A 17,970-nucleotide genomic window follows, 5' to 3' on the forward strand; every position below is an offset into this window, starting at 1 on the left:
ACCACCTTCTAACAAAATAGATTGATTTTGCCTGCTTCTATGCTTTATATAAATGGAATTATAAAGAATACAGGCAGCCAGGCGCGGTGGCTCACGTCTGTAATCCCAGCCCTTTGGGAGGCCGAGGCAGGTGGATCACGAGGTCAAGAGATCGAGACCATCCTGGCCAACATGGTGAAACCCCATCTCTACTAAAAATACAAAAATTAGCTGGGCGTGGTGACACATGCCTGTAGTCCCAGCTACTTGGGAAGCTGAGGCAGGAGAATGGCGTGAACCCGGGAGGCAGAGCTTGCAGTGAGCGGAGATCATGCCACTGCACTCCAGCCTGGCGACAGAGCAAGACTCTGTCTCAAATAAAAAGGAATACAGGCCAGGCGCAGTGGTTCACATGTGTAATCCCAGCACTTTGGGAGGCTGAGGCAGGAGGATCTCTTGAGCACAGGAGTTCAAGACCAGCCCGGGCAACATGGCGAAACCCCATCTCTACAAAAAATACAAAAATTAGCCGGGCGTGATGGTGTGTGACTATAGTCCCAGCTACTCGGAGGCTGAGATGGGAGGATCACCTGAGCCTGGGAGGCAGAGGGTGCAGTGAGCTGAGATTGCATCACTGCACTCCAGCCTGGGCAACAGTGTGAGCCTGTCTCAAAAAAAAAAAAAAAAAAAAGGATATACTCAGACTTTGCTTTTTAATCACTCTTAAAACTATACAAATATATTTTATGGGCCAGGCGCGGTGGCTCATGCCTGTAATCCCAGCACTTAGGGAGGCCAAAGAGGGAAGATCACCTGAGGTCAGGAGTTCGAGACCAGCCTGGCCAACATGGTGAAACCCTGTCTCTACTAAAAATACAAAAATTAGCTGGGCGTGGTGGCACGCGCCTGTAATCCCAGCTACTTGGGAGGCTAAGACAGGAGAATCGCTTGAACCCGGGAGGTGGAGGCTGCAGTGAGCCGAGATCGTGCCATTGCACTCCAGCCTGGGCAACAAGAGCGAAACTCCATCTCAACAAACATATATATATAATATACTTTTCTATATTATAATAAATGTCAAAATTTTTCAAAGCCACCAACTAACCTCTGTGCCTTAGCAATCCCCAAATACAGAGCTTAAGGCTTGTGATAATAACAACACCTAAGGTTTGTTTAGAACTATGCCCAAGCTTTTACATGCTATAATCTCCTTAATCCCACGATGTGTGAATATCATTTCCATTTCACAGGTGAGAAAACCAAGGCTCTGTGAGGCCACGTGGGAGACCTGCTGGACTTCATAACCCACGTTCTTCACAGCTAAACTATACAGTCAGGAGAGAGATCCAGTGAGGAGGCGGGCAGGCCTCAAGCAGTTCCAGCCCCACCCTGCCACGGTCCTCAGAGTACAGCTGTTCCTGCCAGTGACCCAGTCCTCCCTCCCCCATCCCATCGTCCCCCACCAAGGCCATACCTCAAAAAGGGCAGTGGGGAGAGGGGGCCCTGGAGAGAAGGCCACAGACTCACCCATAGTCACGGAGACCATCGTCTCCCTGGCCCTGACACTGCTCCCTGGAGCCTGAAAGAGAAGAGAGGAGAGAGCCCATGAGTTGCTGCCGGCTGTGAGTGTTTGTCCCTCTCCTGTGCCTGTCTGTCTGCATGCCAGAGGAATGTTCCTGGGCTAGGGGCTCACCGCCCAGGAATAGCCTGGAGCAGCTGGCAGGAAGTCAGCCTGGGACAGAGCTGCCACCACCATCATCGCTTGTGCCTGAGACAAGGCCCAGGGACAGCAAATGTCCACAGCTCCATTCACACACACCCCAAAAGGTTGGCTGAAAAAGGAGTGCAACAGAAATAAGACACTTCTGGCCAAGACTTTAACAATAAATACCAGCCAAGCATGCTGGCTCATGCCTGTAATCCCAGCACTTTGGGAGGCCAAGGTGGGAGGATCACTTGAAGCCAGGAGTTCAAGACCAGCCTGGACAACATAGCAAGACCCTGTCTCAAAAAAAAAGGCTGGTCCGAAGGTAGTGAATTATCTCAATTGACTGTTCATAGTCCTTTACAGATGGAACTCCTTATTCTACTCTTTCTCCTTTTCTCACTACTGCAGTTGACTAGTCTTCAAACAAACAAACAAACAAACAAACAAACCCAAAACCCTATTCACTGAGAACCTACTATGTGTAAGGCACTTAGGGATACCAAGTTGAACAAAGCCATGGAACTTAGCAGCTAGCTGGGTACAGGGGACAGGGGAGACAGAGAGTAAACAAGCCAAACAGTTAATATAGTACGTTAGGAAGCCTTTAGTGCCACGGAGAAGACATGGAGGACCTGGGAAGGGAGGGGTTGTAATTTTCAGCAGAGTGATCAGGGAAGACCTAAAGCAACATTTAGAGACCTAAAGGGAGGGAAGCAATGAGCCATGTGGTTTTACAGAGAAAAAGTGTTCCAGAAGAAGGTACAGCAAGTCCAGCGCCCTGAGCCAGTGGCTCATCTGGCATGCTGGAGGGAAAGCAAGGAGCCAGTGTGGCTGCAGTGGAGCGAGCAGGGAGGACACTGGGAGGAGACAGGTCACAGAAGTGGCGACCTGATCATGAGACATCCCAGAGAAGACATGGAAAACCAATTTTCCCTTACATTAGCAGATGGTAAAAAGGTGGTGTTAAGGACATATTAGCACCAATGGAGACTGTCTCCGTTAAAAGCAGTGTTGAATGGGAACTAAAGGAAATAACTTTTTCATGTGCTGATTCAACGCTATGCAACTCCAGAATCACGGGGCCCACACTGCCCTGGCCCAAACTTTCTTCCTACTTAGCCCTCTGCCTCTTCCCTGACCCGGCTCCTCTGCCCTCTTCCCTCACTCTGCTCCCTTCTATCTACCGCAGCCCCCAATACTGATCCTCCCTCACCCCTGCATGGGGTGCAGAAGCCCTCTGTCCCAGAACCTTCCTGTTTACCACCCCATACGACCTGTCCCATCCCCTAACAGATTTTGATGGTATAATGAAGTGGTCAAGAGTAACAACTCTGCAACCAGACTGTACAGTTCAAATCCAGCTCTACCACTTATTAGCTGTGTGATCTCGGCAAGTGACTTCAACAGTCAGGCCGCGGTGTCCCCATTTGTGAATTGGGAGGGTGCAAACATGACTTACCTTAGAGGACTGCTATAAGGGCTGGATGAGTTTCTATGAATAAAAGCACTTGAGACAGTGCTTGGTGCCTACTAAGCACCCTGGAGGTGTTGTGCCTGGTCTCATCCTCCAGGCCTCCTTCCCCACACAGGTGCTTTGCCGGCCTCCCAGTTTTTAGAGGATGTCACCTGTGCCTGGAATGCCTGTCTCCTCCTGGCAACCTATCCTTCCTTCTGCTCCACTGCCATCTACTTTGTGACACTTTCCCTAAGTCCCCACATATGAGACTCTCTTCTCTATCCTCACTAGGGTTAATCTTGCCCTTCTCTGGCTTCTGCTCAATTTTTTTTTTTTTTTTTTTGAGACAAAGTATTGCTCTGTCGCCCAGGCTGGAGTGCAGTGGCGCGATCTCGGCTCACTGCAACCTTCGCCTCCTGGGTTCAAGCGGTTCTCCTGCCTCAGCCTCCCGCGCAGCTGGGACCACAGGCACTCGCCACCACACCCAGCTAATTTTTGTATTTTTAGTACAGATGGGGTTTCACCATGTTGGCCAGGCTAGTCTCGAACTCCTGACCTCAAGTGATCTGCCCACATCAGTTTCCCAAAGTGCTGGGATTACAGGCACCTGGCCTTCTGCTCAATCTCTTATTGATGAGTATGACCACAGACATCACTCTGTCCTGTACTCAACACTCTTAGATCCAATTTCCCTCCTGAATTTTACCACTGGCCAAAGACAATACAGGCCAGGAGCGGTGGCTCATGCCTGTAATCCCAGCACTTTGGGAGGTCGAGGCAGGTGGATCACCTGAGGTCAGGAGTTTGAGACCAGCCTGGCCAACATGGTGAAACCCCATCTCTACTAAAAATACAAAAATTAGTCGGGCGTGGTGGTGGGCGCCTGTAATCCCAGCTACTCGGCAGGCTGAGGCAGGAGAATCGCTTGAACCCAGGAGGCAGAGGTTGCAGTGAGCCGAGATCACACCACTGCACTCTAGCCTGAGTGACAGAGCGAGACTCTGTCTCAAAAAATAATAATAAAATAAAATACAGTACAACATGCATCTCTCAAAGAACAGCACGGAGAGGTCTCAGTAAGTCAGACAGAACATCTCACAAACCAAGCACTAACTGTGCATCAGGACCAGCGCCAAGCATCATGCAGATGCATCCCAACAGCTCAGCGACTGAGGACTATTATTAGCCCTGTTTTTATCGATGAAAAAACCCCGACTCATTGAGGTGCAGTCGTTTGTCAAATGGCACATCTAGCAACTGACCTTACTGGGATTCAAAAACAAGTTCTTCCTGATTCTGATGTCCAGGGAATAGGTCCCATTGAGTGCTTACTATGTACCAGGAACTGAGCATATACACATCTCAGTCACTCCTCACAACCACCCTCGGAAAGTTACAGATGAGAATGGCAGGTCCAAGATCACACAGCAAAAGGCTGGGCACAGTGGCTCAGGCCTGTCATCCCAGCACTTTAGGGGCAGGAGGATCCCTTGAGCCTAGGAGTTCAAGATCATATAGCAAGTAAAGGAAGCAGCAGGACTTGGACCCCAGGCAGTCCAATGGCTATGGTTCATGCTCATTGAGGGATTACTACCAGCCAGGTACTATGGTCTGTTTTTCAATGTCTCAGTTAATGCTAACCAGAATCCTTTAAGTACTGGTATTCTCCCCCAAGTGCTACAGACCCTACTGAATTAAATTTCCTCTCTCCACAATCTTAAAAGCCCATCTCCAGCACTGACTTTCCGAATAGTGAAAATTATAATAGTGATTTTAAAGACAGCAGCTCCCAAAACTCAAGGGATTACCACATACCAGACTCCATGTGCTAAGCCCTTAGAAGACCTGTATCCAAATCCCAATTTTACCACGTCCTAATCCTGACTCTGGACAAGTAGCTTAACCTTTCTGACCTCACTTCCCTCAACTGCACAATAAGAATGGTAAGGCCGGGTACGGTAACACACCTGTAGTCCCAGCACTTTAGGAGGCCGAAGCAGGAGGATCTCTGGAGCCCAGGATTTTGAGGCCAGCCTGGGCAATATAGCGAGACCCTGTCACTGTTAAAAAAAAAAAAAAAAAAAAAAACTGGGCGTGGTGGCTGACGCCTGTAATCACAGCACTTTGGGAGGCTGAGGCGGGTGGATCACCTGAGGTCAGGAGTTCGAGACCAGCCTGGCCAATATGGTGAAACCCCATCTCTACTAAAAATACAAAAATTAGCCAGGCATGGTGGTGTATGCCTGTAATCCAAGCTACTCAGTAGGCTAAGGTGGGAGAATCGCTTCAACCTGGGGTAGGGGGGGAGAGGTTGCAGTGAGCCAAGATTACGCCACTTCACTCCAGCCTGGGCAACAGAGCAAGACTCTGTCTCAAAAAAAAAAAAAAAAAAAAAGGAAAGGTGGCTGGGCGCAGTGGCTCATGCCTGTAATCCCAACGCTTTGGGAGGCCAAGGCAGTGGATCACAAGGTCAGGAGTTTGAGACCAGCCTGGCCAACATGGCGAAACTCCGCCTCTACTAAAAATACAAAAAACTAGCTGGGCATGGTGGCAGGCACCTGTAATCCCAGCTACTCGGGAGGCTGAGGCAGGAGAATCACTTGAACCCAGGAGGCAGAGGTTGCAGTGAGCCGAAACTGTACCACTACACTCCAGCCTGGGCAACAGAGTAAGACTCCATCTCAAAAAAAAAAAAAAAAAAAAAAGTAAGATTACCAATTCTTGGCCAGCACCTTGGGAGGCTGAGGCAGGTAGATAACCTGAGGTCAGGAATTCAAGACCAGCCTGGCCAACATAGTGAAACCCCATCTCTACTAAAAATACAAAAATTAGCCAGGCGTGGTGGTGGCACCTGTAATCCTAGCTACTCAGGAGGCTGAGGCAGGAGAATTGCTTAAGCCCGGGAGGCAGAGGTTGCAGTGATCCAAGATCGCACCACTGCACTCCAGCCTGGGCAACAGAGCGAGACCTTGTCTCAAATAAATAAATAAATAAATAAATAATAAAAATTAAAAAACACCATCTTAAAAAAAAAAAAAAGAGGACCCTTTTTTTTTTTTGAGATGAAGTCCCACTCTGTCGCCCAGGCTGGAGTGCAGTGGCATGATCTCGTCTCACTGCAACCTCTGCCTCCCAGGTTCAAGCAATTATCCTGCCTCAGCCTCCCAAGTAGCTGGGATTACAGGCCCCCACCACCATGCCCGGCTAATTTTCTGTAGTTCTAGTAGAGACGGGGTTTCACCGTGTTAGCCAGGATGGTCTCGATCTCCTGACCTCGTGATCCGCCCGTCTGGGCCTCCCAAAGTGCTAGGATTACAGGCGTGAGCCACCACGCCCAGCCAAGGACCCATTCTTAAAGGTGTTACAAGGATTAAACGAGTTAATAAACAGAGTCCTTAGAACAAAGATGCACGGCAGGTGGTTAAGTGCGATGTTAAGTGTGCATCAAATAAAACAAATCTTTAGTAAGCTAGGGAAACAGTGGGACAGTCACTGACTTAATGCTAGTTGTATACAAAGTGTGAGCTGGGAACAAGTATAAGGACAACTTAATGGGGGTCCATGGGATCTGACAACAGGGAATCACACAGTACAGGTTCTGAACAGTATCCCTATTCAAAGGGAATACGTAGTATTCCTTTTCAATTATCTTTCCATTTCAGTGTACAATGTAATGGGCTGTTCAGTTTCCATTGTATTTTACCTGAACTTTTCCTTCCTCTCATGGCCAGCAATGCTAGTTTTCCATTGAAGACAGCAATGCGCCGGGCACGGTGGCTCACACCTGTAATCCCAGCACTTTGGGAGGCAGAGGCGGGCAGATCACCTGAAGTCAGAAGTTCGAGACCAGCCTGACCAACATGCAGAAACCCCGTCTCTACTAAAATACAAAAAAAATTAGCCGGGCGTGGTGGCGCATGCCTGTAATCCCAGCTACTCGGGAGGTTGAGGCAGGAGAATCCCTTGAACCCAGGAAGCGGAGGTTGCGGTGAGACGAAAATTGCACCATTGCAATCCAGCCTGGGCAACAAGAGCGAAACTCCGTCTCAAAGAAAAAAAAAAGAAGAAGACAGCAATGCAAATTTGCCTTCTTAAATTAATTTACTGGGTAAAAAAAATGCACTAGTCATTATCAAGAAAAAGAAAAAAACTAGTACTTCAGGACTAAGCAAAATTGGTCAAATAGTAAGTGGCAGGATGTCGATTTCCCCGGCTCCAATTCTAAGTTTTTCCTATTGCTGTCTCTGAGCTTTCTCCCCCAGCTTCCCTGGAATTCCCAGCTACACCAATGACTCTCAGAATCATTATCATTATAGTCCCAATCCACGAGCTCTCACTGTGCCAGCCCCTCTGCTTAAAATCTTTACACACACAGATTTCATCAGAATCCTCAAGACGACCCTATGATATTGGGACTATCTGCTCTCATTGTACAGATGAGAAAAAACGGGGTTCAAGGAAGCGAAGACACAGGCCCCACTGCCGCACAGTGGAGCGGGACTTGAACCAAAATTCGACGGCTTCCAAACCCAACAATTTTTCATACTAAGCGCTCAAACATCAATACTAATAATAATAGTATAGTAACGAAGTGAGCGTTATGCGGAGGCGCTGAGCTAAGGGATCCAACGTACACGACCTGACTTCTCACTCCCATTTATAAAGCCGGTGATACAGTCGGATTCTAACCCCCATTCCACAGGGGAGGAAACTGAGGCTCAAAGAAACAAATCGTACGTCCGAAGCCGTACAACGGAGCCCGAACTGAGTCCAGACCCCCGGACGCCACCCGTCCCTACCGCAACCGGCCCAGTCCCACCACCCCCGGCCCGCGCCTCACCTGGCCCACCGGGCCCGCGCCCACTCGCGCCGCCCGCCCTCCCTCCCGGCGGCGCCAACTGTCAGACACTCCTCCCCCGGCCCGGGCTGCCCGCCCCGGAAGCATCCTCTCACCGCCGGAAGCTGAACTGACTCGTCCGCGGCCGCTCTACCCCAACAGGCCGCCACCAGCGAGAGTGCGGCCATAACCATCACGTGACCGCCCACCGACGCCAGCGAGAGTGCAGTCGTAACCGTCACGTGACCGCCCACCGTCGGCCCGGCGCTCCCCTCCGCCCGAAGCTCCTAGCCGCGCGGCCAATGAGAAAGGCGCATGCCTGGCCCCCGCCGGCCTGCAGTCTAGCCGTAGTGCGCCTGCGCGCGGCTAGGAGGGGCCGTCAGGCGGGGGTACAGCCTGGAAGGTGCGTGTGGGGCTGGGTCTCGGAGTGGGAGACGTGGAGTGCAGGTACTGTGCGATCTGGGGGCGCGGCGCCTCGGCTACCCTCCTCGTGTTGTCTTCCACGCTATAATGCATGGAATATAATATATATTATATGGAATATAATATATATAATTATAGCGTTGTCTTCCACGCTATAATTTATGTCGTCCTCGGTCTCTTTATGTCACCATTCCTCCTTCTGTCTCATCCCACTTAAATCCTCACAACTCCTTCTGTCGCCATCACCCTCTTTAAATCCTCACAACTCCTCTTGTTGTCATCAACGCCCTTAACTCGCTTTCGTTCCCCTTAAGCCCTCTTTGCCACCATAGGTCGTAATCGCTCCCTTTAAATTCGTCATCGCCATATGTTACCTGCATCCTGCTTTTGTTGCCATTTCTCCTTTATAAAATCCTCATTTCTCTTAAACCCTCATCACACCCCCAAGTCACCTTCGCATGGCTACTGTCCCCATCGCTCTTCTTAAATCGCGCTAATGCAACTCTTATGTCATCATTACCCCTTATGTCTTTGTCCCTCCTTTGGCATCACTGTTCCTCTGACCAGTCACCATCCACTCCTCATGTTTCCAGTTTTCCCCATAAGGAGCCACCCAGCCTTACAGTTATTTTTCTTCCCTCCGTGTCTTCGTCATTTCCCCGTGTCACATCTCACATAACATACGGGGTACTGCAGCCCATTACCTGGGGTGTGTCAGAATCCCAGCCCCACCACTACACCTCTGGATACCTTGACTGCCTTATGGCACCTTTCCAATCCCAACTTCATCTGCAAAATGCACACGGGGACATCCACATCAGGGCTGAGTGTGACGATTCTGTGAGTTTATTCTTGTGGTAGGCTCAGCTTGACATGGTGTTTTTGGCTAATATTGTTATTAACCATGTCACCCTCGGCCGGGTGCGGTGGCTCATGCCTGTAATCCCAGCACTTTGGGAGGCCAAGGTGGGCGGATCACCTGATGTCGGGAGTTCGAGACCAGCCTGATCAACATGGAGAAACCCCGTCTCTACTAAAAATACAAAATTAGCCGGGCGTGGTGGTGCATGCCTATAATCCCAGCTACTCGGGAGGCTGAGGCAGGAGAATGGCTTGAACCGGGGAGGTGGAGGTTGCAGTGAGCCGAGATCGCGCCATTGCACTGCAGCCTGGGCAACAAGAGTGAGACTCCGTCTCAAAAAATAATAATAATAATAGGCCAGGCGCGGTGGCTCACGCCTGTAATCCCAGCACTTTGGGAGGCCGAGGCGGGCGGATCACCTCAGGTCAGAAGTTCGAGACCAGCCTGACCAACATGGAGAAACCCCATCTCTATTAAAAATACAAAATTAGCCAGGCATGGTGGCACATGCCTGTAATCCCAGCTACTCGGGAGGCTGAGACAGGAGAATCGTTCGAATCCGAGAGGCGGAGGTTGCAGTGAGCCTAGATCATGCCATTGCACTGTAGCCTGGGCAACAAGAGCGAGACTCCGTCTCAAAAAAAAAAAAACAAACAAACAAACTGCATGATCTTGGGCAACTAGCTTAACCTCCCAGTGCCTCAGTTACTGCATCTGCAATATGGGAATGAAAACACAAATTAATCATTCCGCACATAATTCTTAAGCATGTACTATATATGTGCCCAACACTGCTAGACACTGGGGATACCTCAATGAACAATACAGACAAAAATATCTCGGCCTGGCGCAATGGCTCACACCTGTAATCCAAGCACTTTGGGAGGTGAAGTGGGTGGATCACCTGAGACCAGGAGTTTGAGACCAGCCTGGACAACATGGTGAAGCCCCATCTCTACTAAAAATGCAAAAATTAGCCAGGCATGGTGGCACGCCCCTATAATCTGAGCAACTCGGGAGGCTGAGGTGAGAGGATTGCTTGAACCCGGGAGGCGGAGGCTGCAGTGAGTTGAGATTGCACCACTGCACTCCAGCCTGGGTGACAGAGTGAGACCCCGTCTCAAAAAAAAAAAAAAATCTGGCCTTATGGACTGTGTACTACACTCTAGTGGGGGGAAGAGGCAATGGGTAAATAGGTAAGTAGATTATTGGATGTATTAGAAGGGGCATGGGGAATGTGGGGTCAAGGTTATAGTTTTAAATAGGGTGGTCAGGGAAAGCTTTCTGAGAAGGTGACATTTGAAACAAAGACTTGAAGGAGAAGAAAGAGTAGGGCTGGGCACGGTGGCTCACGCCTGTGATCACAGCACTTTGGGAGGCTGAGGAAGGTGGATCGCTGGAGCTCAGGAGTTTGAGATCAGCCTGGGCAACATAGCGAAACCCCATCTCTACAAAAATTAGCCAGGTATGGTGGTGTGCGCCTGTGGTCCCAGCTACCTGGGAGGCTGAGAGGTGGGGGGATCGCTTGAGCCTGGGAGTTCGAGGCTGCAGTGAGCCATGATTTTGCCAATACACCCCAGCCTGGGCAACAGAGGGAGACCCTGTCTCAAAAAAAAAAAAAAAACGGCCAGGCGTAGTGGCTCATGCCTATAATCCCAGCACTTTGGGAGGCCAAGGCTGGCAGATCACCTGAGGTCAGGAGTTCGAGACCAGCCTGACTAACATGGTGAAACCTCGTCTCTACTAAAATTACAAAAAATTAGGCAGGCATAGTGGCAGACACCTGTAATCCCAGCTATTCAGGAGGCTGAGGCAGGAGAATCGCTTGAACCCGGGAGGCGGAGGTTGCAGTGAACTAAGATTGCGCCATTGCACTCCAGTCTGGGCGACAGCGAGATTCTGTCTCAAAAAAAGAGAGAGAGAGAGAGAGAAAGAGTGACATGGCCCTCTGGGGGAACAGCATGCTGGGCAAAGAGAACAGCAAAAGCAAAAGTCTTGCGGTAGGAGCAAGCTTGGAATATTTAAGGAATAGCAAGGAGGTCAGTGAGAGAGGAGAGGGGCAAGAGACGACGTTGGAGGGGTGATGGGGCACATCATGGAAGGCCTTGTGAGCCATGCAGAAGGCTGGCTTTTACTCCAAGTGAGGTGGGAGCCACAGGAGGATGTGGAGCCGAGGAGGGATGCGGTCCAGTGTGACATGAAGCCATCACCCTGAGCTGTGGCAGCTCCAGAACTTCTACCCAGGATCGACTAGTGAGAGGCAGCCTTATTGGAAAGAGAGCCAGAATCTTCTTCAGTCCGCACTCACATATCCTTTATGTTGGGAGAAAGTTTCAAATATCCCTGTCAAAGATCGAGACCGGGCGTGGTGGTTCACGCCTATAATCCCAGCACTTTGGGAGGCTGAGGCGGGCGGATCACTTGAGGTCAGGAGTTCGAAACCACCCTGACCAACATGGTGAAACCTCATCTCTACCAAAATTATATAAAATTAACTGGGCGTTGTGGCGGGTGCCTGTAATCCCAGCTACTCAGGAGGCTGAGGCAGGAAAATCGCTTGAACCTGGGAGGTAGAGATTGCAGTGAGCCGAGATCACACCACTTCACTCCAGCCTGGGCAACAGAGCAAGACTCCATCTCAAATAAATAAATAAATAGTCATAAAATTTGAGGGCAGGCTAGGGAAATGCTAATGGAGTTTTTGAGAGGCCGGCGCCACCACGGGGTTCAGCTGCTGTCCCAGACGGTGGGGGGCAGGCAGCAGGGGATCTACAGATGATGAACAAACAACAGGAGAGGCAGCTGTCATGTGGCATCTGTCCCTGGAAGCTTGAGGCAGCTTGGGTTCAAATCCTTGCTCCATTTCCTCTCTTTTTTTAACCAAAGTCCAGTTCCAGGCTTACCCCATATCCTATTTCTCTTTATACCTGTGACTTCACCTCTCTGGATTCTTAATTCCCTAAGTGGGATTTTTAAGAGGACTGTTGTGAAAATTAAATATATTAAGTCCAATTTAAAAAAAAAACAAATATATTAAGTGCTTTGAGGCCAGGCACAGTGGCTTATGCCTGTAATCCCAGCACTTTGAGAGGTTGAGGTAGGCAGATCACTTGAGCCCAGCAGTTCAATAGCAGCCTGGGCAATGTGGTGAGATCCCGACTCTACAAAAAAATTAAAAACTAGCTGGGCATGGTGGCACACACCTGTGGTCCCAGCTACTCAGGAGGCTGAGGCGAGAGGATCACTTGAGCCCAGGAGTTCCAGGCTGCAGTGAGATGTGTTCCCACCACTGCATTCCAGCCTGGGCAACAAAGCGAGGAGACCCTGTCTCAAAAAAAATCAAAAATGAATGCAAGAAGCCCCATTGTCTCACTCCACACCCTGCACTTTTGCAGGCTCACGCCTCCCTCAAGCCGCAGGGTCCCTCGCCTGATGTGATGAAGGGAGATTTTGCATTGTTTGTTCATGAATTAGTTCAACCATGTACTGCCCTGGAATACAACTGAGCTCTGGGTTCAAATTCCCAGCTGATCCCTATAATCCCAGCACTTTGGGAGGCTGAGGTGGGCAGATCACTTGAGGTCAGGAGTTCGAGACCAGCCTGGCCAATATGGTGAAACACTGTCTTTACAAAAAATACAAAAATTAGCCAGGTGTGGTGGCGGGCACCTGTCATCTCACCTACTCAGGAGGTTGAGACATGAGAATCACTTGAACCTGGAAGATGGAGGTTGCTTTGAGCCGAGATCCTGCCACTGCACTCCAGTCTTGGTGACAGAGTGAGACACCATCTCAAAAAACAAACAAATTTCCAACTGACAAACCAATGCTGTGCAACCTAAGCAGGTAATTTCCCTGAGCCCTGCCACCTCATCTGAAAAACAGAGATGGTAACACTGCTTTGCCCTAAACTTACCATGTTATTATTTTTCTTTTCTTTTCTTTTCTTTTTTTTTATTTGAGATGGAGTCTTGCTCTGTCACCCAGGCTGGAGTGCAGTGGTGTGATCTCAGCTCACTTCAAGCTCTGCCTCCCAGGTTCACACCATCCTGCCTCAGCCTCCCGAGTAGCTGGGACTACAGGTGCCCGCCACCACGCCTGGCTAATTTTTTGTATTTTTAGTAGAGATGGGGTTTCACTGTGTTAACCAGGATGGTCTCAATCTCCTGACCTCATGATCCGCCCGCCTTGGCCGCCCAAAGTGCTGGGATTACAGGCGTGAGCCACCACACCTGGCCCTTCCATGTTATTATTTTTCTTTCTTTATTTTTTTGAGACAGGGTCTTGCTCTCTCACCCAGGCTGGAGTGCAGTGGTGCAGTCATGGCTAACTGCAGACCAAGCTCCCAGGCTCAAGCCATCCTCTTGCTTCAGCCTCCCATGTAGCTAGGGCTACAGGCGCATACCACCATCCCCAGCTATTTTTTAGCCTTTTTTTTTTTTTTTTTTTTTGAGACAGAGTCTCACTCTGTTGCCCAGGCTGGAGTGCAGTGGCGCGATCTCGGCTCACCGCAACCTCCACCTTCTGGGGTCAAGCGATTCCCCTGCCTCAGCCTCCTGAGTAGCTAGGATTACAGGCGCATGCCACCAGGCCCGGCTAATTTTTGTATTTTTAGTAGAGACGGGGTTTCACCATGTTGGTCAGGCTGGTCTCAAACTCCTGACCTCGTGATCTGACTGCCTCGGCCTCCCAAAGTGCTGGGATTACAGGCGTGAGCCACCACGCCTGGCCTAGGCTTTTTATTTTTCTGTAGAGACAAGATCTCACTTTGTTGCCCAGGCTGCCCAGGTCTCAAACTCCTGGGCTTAAGTAATCTTCCTGCTTTGGCCTCCTAAAGTGCTGGAATGACAGGTGTGAGTGAGCCACTGTGCCCAGCCATGTTATTATTATTATTTTATTTTTCATTGAGACACTGTCTTGTGTCACCCAGGCTGGCGTGCAGTGGTGCAAGCTCAGTTCACTACAACCTCTGCCTCCCGGGTTCCAGTAGTTCTCCTGCCTCAGCCTCCCAAGTACCTGGAATTACAAGTGTGTACCACCACGCCCTGCTAATTTTGTATTTTTGTATTTTTAACAGAGACAGGGTTTCGCCATGTTGGCCAGGCTGGTCTCGAGCTCCTGACCTCAAGTGATCCACCTGCCTCCCAAAGTGCTGGGATTACAGGTGTGAGCCATCGTGCCTGGCTGTGTTATTTTTGTTTTTGTGTTGTTGTTTTGAGACTAAGTCTCACTCTGTCGCCCAGGCTACAGTGCAGTGGCATGATCTCAGCTCACTGCAACCTCCGCCTCCCAGGTTCAAGCGATTCTCATGCCTCAGCCCCCTCAAGTAGCTGGGACTATAGATGCACACCAACACGCCCTGCTAATTTTTGTATTTTTAGTACAGATGGGGTTTCACCATGTTGGCCAGGCTGGTCTCGAACTCCTTACCTCAAGTGATGCACCCACCTCGGCCTCCCAAAGTGCTTGGATTACAAGCATGAGCCACCATGCCCGACCCTGTTGTTATTTTTGAACTGGGACATAAGCCTTTGGCAGTTGTGATGCCACTGTCTCCCTCCCCTGCTTTATTTTTTTCCAAGGCACATTCCATGTATTTCACTCATTTATTTTCACTCCCTCACTCCCTTAGTAGAATAACATCTTTAAGAAGACTTTTTTTCCTTTTTTTTTTTTGTTTTTTGTTTTTTTTGAGACAGAGTTTCGCTCTTGTTACCCAGGCTGAAGTGCAGTGGCGTGATCTCAGCTCACCGCAACCTCTGCCTCCCAGGTTCAAGCGATTCTCCTGCCTCACCCTCCCAAGTAGCTGGGACTACAGGCATGCGCCACCAGGGCCTGGCTGATTTTGTATTTTTAGTAGAGACGGGTTTCTCCATGTTGGCCAGGCTGGTCTCGAACTGCCAACCTCAGATGATCTGCCTGCCTCAGCCTCCCACAGTGCTTGGATTACAGGTGTGAGCCACCGTGCCGGCTCCTTTTTTTTTTTTTTTTTTTTCCTGCAATCTCAGTTTCTGGAGCAGGGCTTGTCAGCAAGTCATTATTGATTAAATATTAGTTGAATTAATAGATTAATTAACTGGCCACTGAGCACCTGCTATGCACTTTCCTATGCTCCATGGTACTGGGGACATGGCAGTGAGTTAGATAGCCTGGCCCTGCTGTCATAGGTCTCCCAGTCAAATAGGAGAGACGAACCCATCATTAGGCACTGCCAGCAGCAAGCACTGCCAGCTAATCACAGCACTGATTTTGAGCAGGAGTGGGACAGCTTAGATTTCTCTAGTTCCAATTTAGAAGTGTTCACCATTCATGATGCTTTCTTGGACCTATTTAATTGTTTTTCAGACTGACCGTCTTCTCTCCCTAGGAGGCATAGGCAGAGGGATCAGGGCTGGGAAAGGGAGGCCCAGGGGACTGTGTGAGCCCAGAGGGCTTCATGGAGGAGGTGGTATGTGAGCGGACAGAAATGAGCAAGGTGTGCTCAGCAGGGAAAGCAGCTGTGGGAGGGTCTGGTGATGAAAGTGTGGTTTTGGTTCAAGGAACTGAAAGATCATAAATATGGCTGGGGTGGGAAGAACGGTGAGAGAGTAGGCCAAAGAGGTCATTCAGGGAAGATCATTCAAGGCCCTGTCAGCCACAGTGAGGAGCTGAGACTGTGTACTGAGGACACCGGGGAGCCACAGAGTTTTTGAGCAGGAGAGGGATGTGTCAAATTCATGTGGAGGTGGGATTGCAAGGATTGAGTGGAGTCTGGAAGCCAAGGGAGGTGGCTGGAGTGGGGACCCAGGTGGGAGAGACTAAGTCAGAGCTTGTGGGGGAGGGTGAATTGGAGAGACCCTCACAGGACCAAGTCGACAAATTGTTGGGGTCCAGGACAAGGCCCAGGGCTGGGGGTAGTCAAGGAGAGCTTTCTGGAGGAGGAGGCACCAAGGCTGAGACCTGAAGGATGGGTTCAACAGCTCTTCTTGAAATGGGGACCTGGGGCAGGAAGATGGTAAGGACAGTTGGGGACATAGTAGGTGTGGGAGTCTGGGGACACCTTGAAGGAGGTATCTGGGGGGCCCTGGAACCTCTAGAGCTGGAGTCAGGGGAAAGGAGGAAACAAGACAGAGCTTTGGGTTGAGAAAGAGGGAACTGAAGCTGTAATGATGGGGGAAGGTCCACAGGGGCCTGTCCATGTAGGGCTCTATAGGACATGGTAAGAAGTTTGTACTTTGTCCTGGGGGCAATGGGGAGCCACAGAAGGATTTTGAGCAGGAGTGAGACAGCTTAGGGTTTTTAAGTTCCAGTTCAGAAGTGTTTATCATTCATGATGCTTTTTGGACCTATTTAATTGTTTTTCAGACTGACTGACTTCTCTCCCTAGGAGGGGCACTTATTTTAAAGGGTCCGTTGAAATAAAAGATCTAACTGCTGAAAATGAAAAATCAGTTTGCAAAACCAGTGTTCCGTTCTGTTTTCTGTAGACAATTGATGGTTCAGTCCAAAGAGGTCAGAAACAATTGATGGTTTAGTCCAAAGAGGTCTGTACCATCTAGTGAAAATCAGCACCATTAAACATGAGAACATTTCTGTTTTAAACCATTTGGAAGCCCCGTGAATTTTATTTTATTTTGTTATTTTTAAAATTAGAGACAGGGGTCTCGCTCTGTTGCCCAGGCTAGTCTCGAACTGCTGGGCTCAAGCGATCCTCCCACTTCAGCCTACCAAAGTGCTGGAATTACAGATGTGAGCTACTGCTCCTGGCCAGCCTGTGGATTTGTAAATGTCTCCTGTGGTGTGATCTGCCTCATGTTTCCTGTATGTAGGCTTCAGAAGCACACTCTGCATTCTCAGATGGCTTGAATCAGCCTTGACTTTTTCCCCACCCTCTCAGCCTGAATCTCAGGTTGAGATGCCATTGTCTGCACCCACCCTATATGCTCTGGGCTTAGAACTGATACCAGCTGGTTATCATTGTGTATAAAAGTGTCACTAGGTATAGAGAGACATCTAAAATAATCTCCTCTCAAATTTTTCTATTCTGCTGCTCCATTTCTTCTGCTTTCAATATTTTTTGAGCAATTACAATGGTCTGGGCCCTAGAGCTAGAGGAATAAATCAGACACGGACATAGCAAGGGACACATATGTTGATTATGTGTGATTAAAGTGTATACAAGATACGAGGGTGTACACAGATCTCACCAACTAGCATGTTTCAAGGGCTTACTGTGCTTCCTGCCTTCCATGGATGATCTCATTGGCTTCCCAACAAATGTGAGGTTGGTATTATTAATCTCCACATTGTTCAGAGAATGAAAGTGTGGCTTAGAGAAGGGAACCTCTTTTCCCAGTTCCACAGAGCTGAGATCTGAAGTCTGAGCTGTGGGACTCTGAGACCCACCCCCTTAACCATTCAGAGATCCCCCAGCCACCACCCTCCAGTGCATATAAGATGATACCCATTTCATTTGTTGTTTTGAGACCGTGTCTTGCTCTGTCGCCCAGGCTGGAGTGCAGTGGCACAATCATGGCTCACTGCAGCCTTGACCTCCTGGACTCAAGCAGTGGTCCCACCTCAGCCTCCCAAGTGGCTGGGACCACAGGCGTAGGCATGGGCTACCACACCTAGCCAATTATCTTTTTGTTTGTTTGTTTTTGAGATGGAGTTTCGCTCTTGTTGCCCAGACTGGCATGCAAGGATGCAATCTCGGCTCACTGCAA

General features: G+C 49.6%; 2 protein-coding genes across 42 annotated transcripts in view; one reads left to right on the plus strand and one right to left on the minus strand.

The window, feature by feature from the left end:
• The window catches only part of C20H19orf47 (chromosome 20 C19orf47 homolog), a 57,542-nt gene extending 49,352 nt beyond the window's left edge, over positions 1-8,190 (minus strand). For 5 of the 12 annotated variants that reach the window (XM_055103225.2, XM_063600292.1, XM_055103223.2 and 2 more), the window contains exons 1-2: positions 7,984-8,063; positions 1,507-1,558 (exon numbers count right to left, since the gene is read on the minus strand). In XM_055103225.2, coding sequence (XP_054959200.1) covers positions 1,507-1,525 — 19 coding nt within the window. In that variant the 5' untranslated portion in view covers positions 1,526-1,558; positions 7,984-8,063. The other 7 variants (XM_063600291.1, XM_034944627.3, XM_034944628.3 and 4 more) reach the window with 6 other exon arrangements.
• The window catches only part of PLD3 (phospholipase D family member 3), a 29,924-nt gene continuing 20,066 nt past the window's right edge, over positions 8,113-17,970 (plus strand). For 4 of the 30 annotated variants that reach the window (XM_063600279.1, XM_063600276.1, XM_063600285.1 and 1 more), the window contains exon 1: positions 8,275-8,383. The gene's annotated coding sequence lies outside the window, so the exon portion shown is untranslated. Of the gene's footprint in view, positions 8,428-17,970 lie in introns of all 30 variants that reach the window. The other 26 variants (XM_055103217.2, XM_063600268.1, XM_055103220.2 and 23 more) reach the window with 21 other exon arrangements.

This window comes from Pan paniscus, chromosome 20 (assembly GCF_029289425.2).
Source record: "Pan paniscus chromosome 20, NHGRI_mPanPan1-v2.0_pri, whole genome shotgun sequence".
Taxonomy (NCBI): Eukaryota; Metazoa; Chordata; class Mammalia; order Primates; family Hominidae; genus Pan; species Pan paniscus.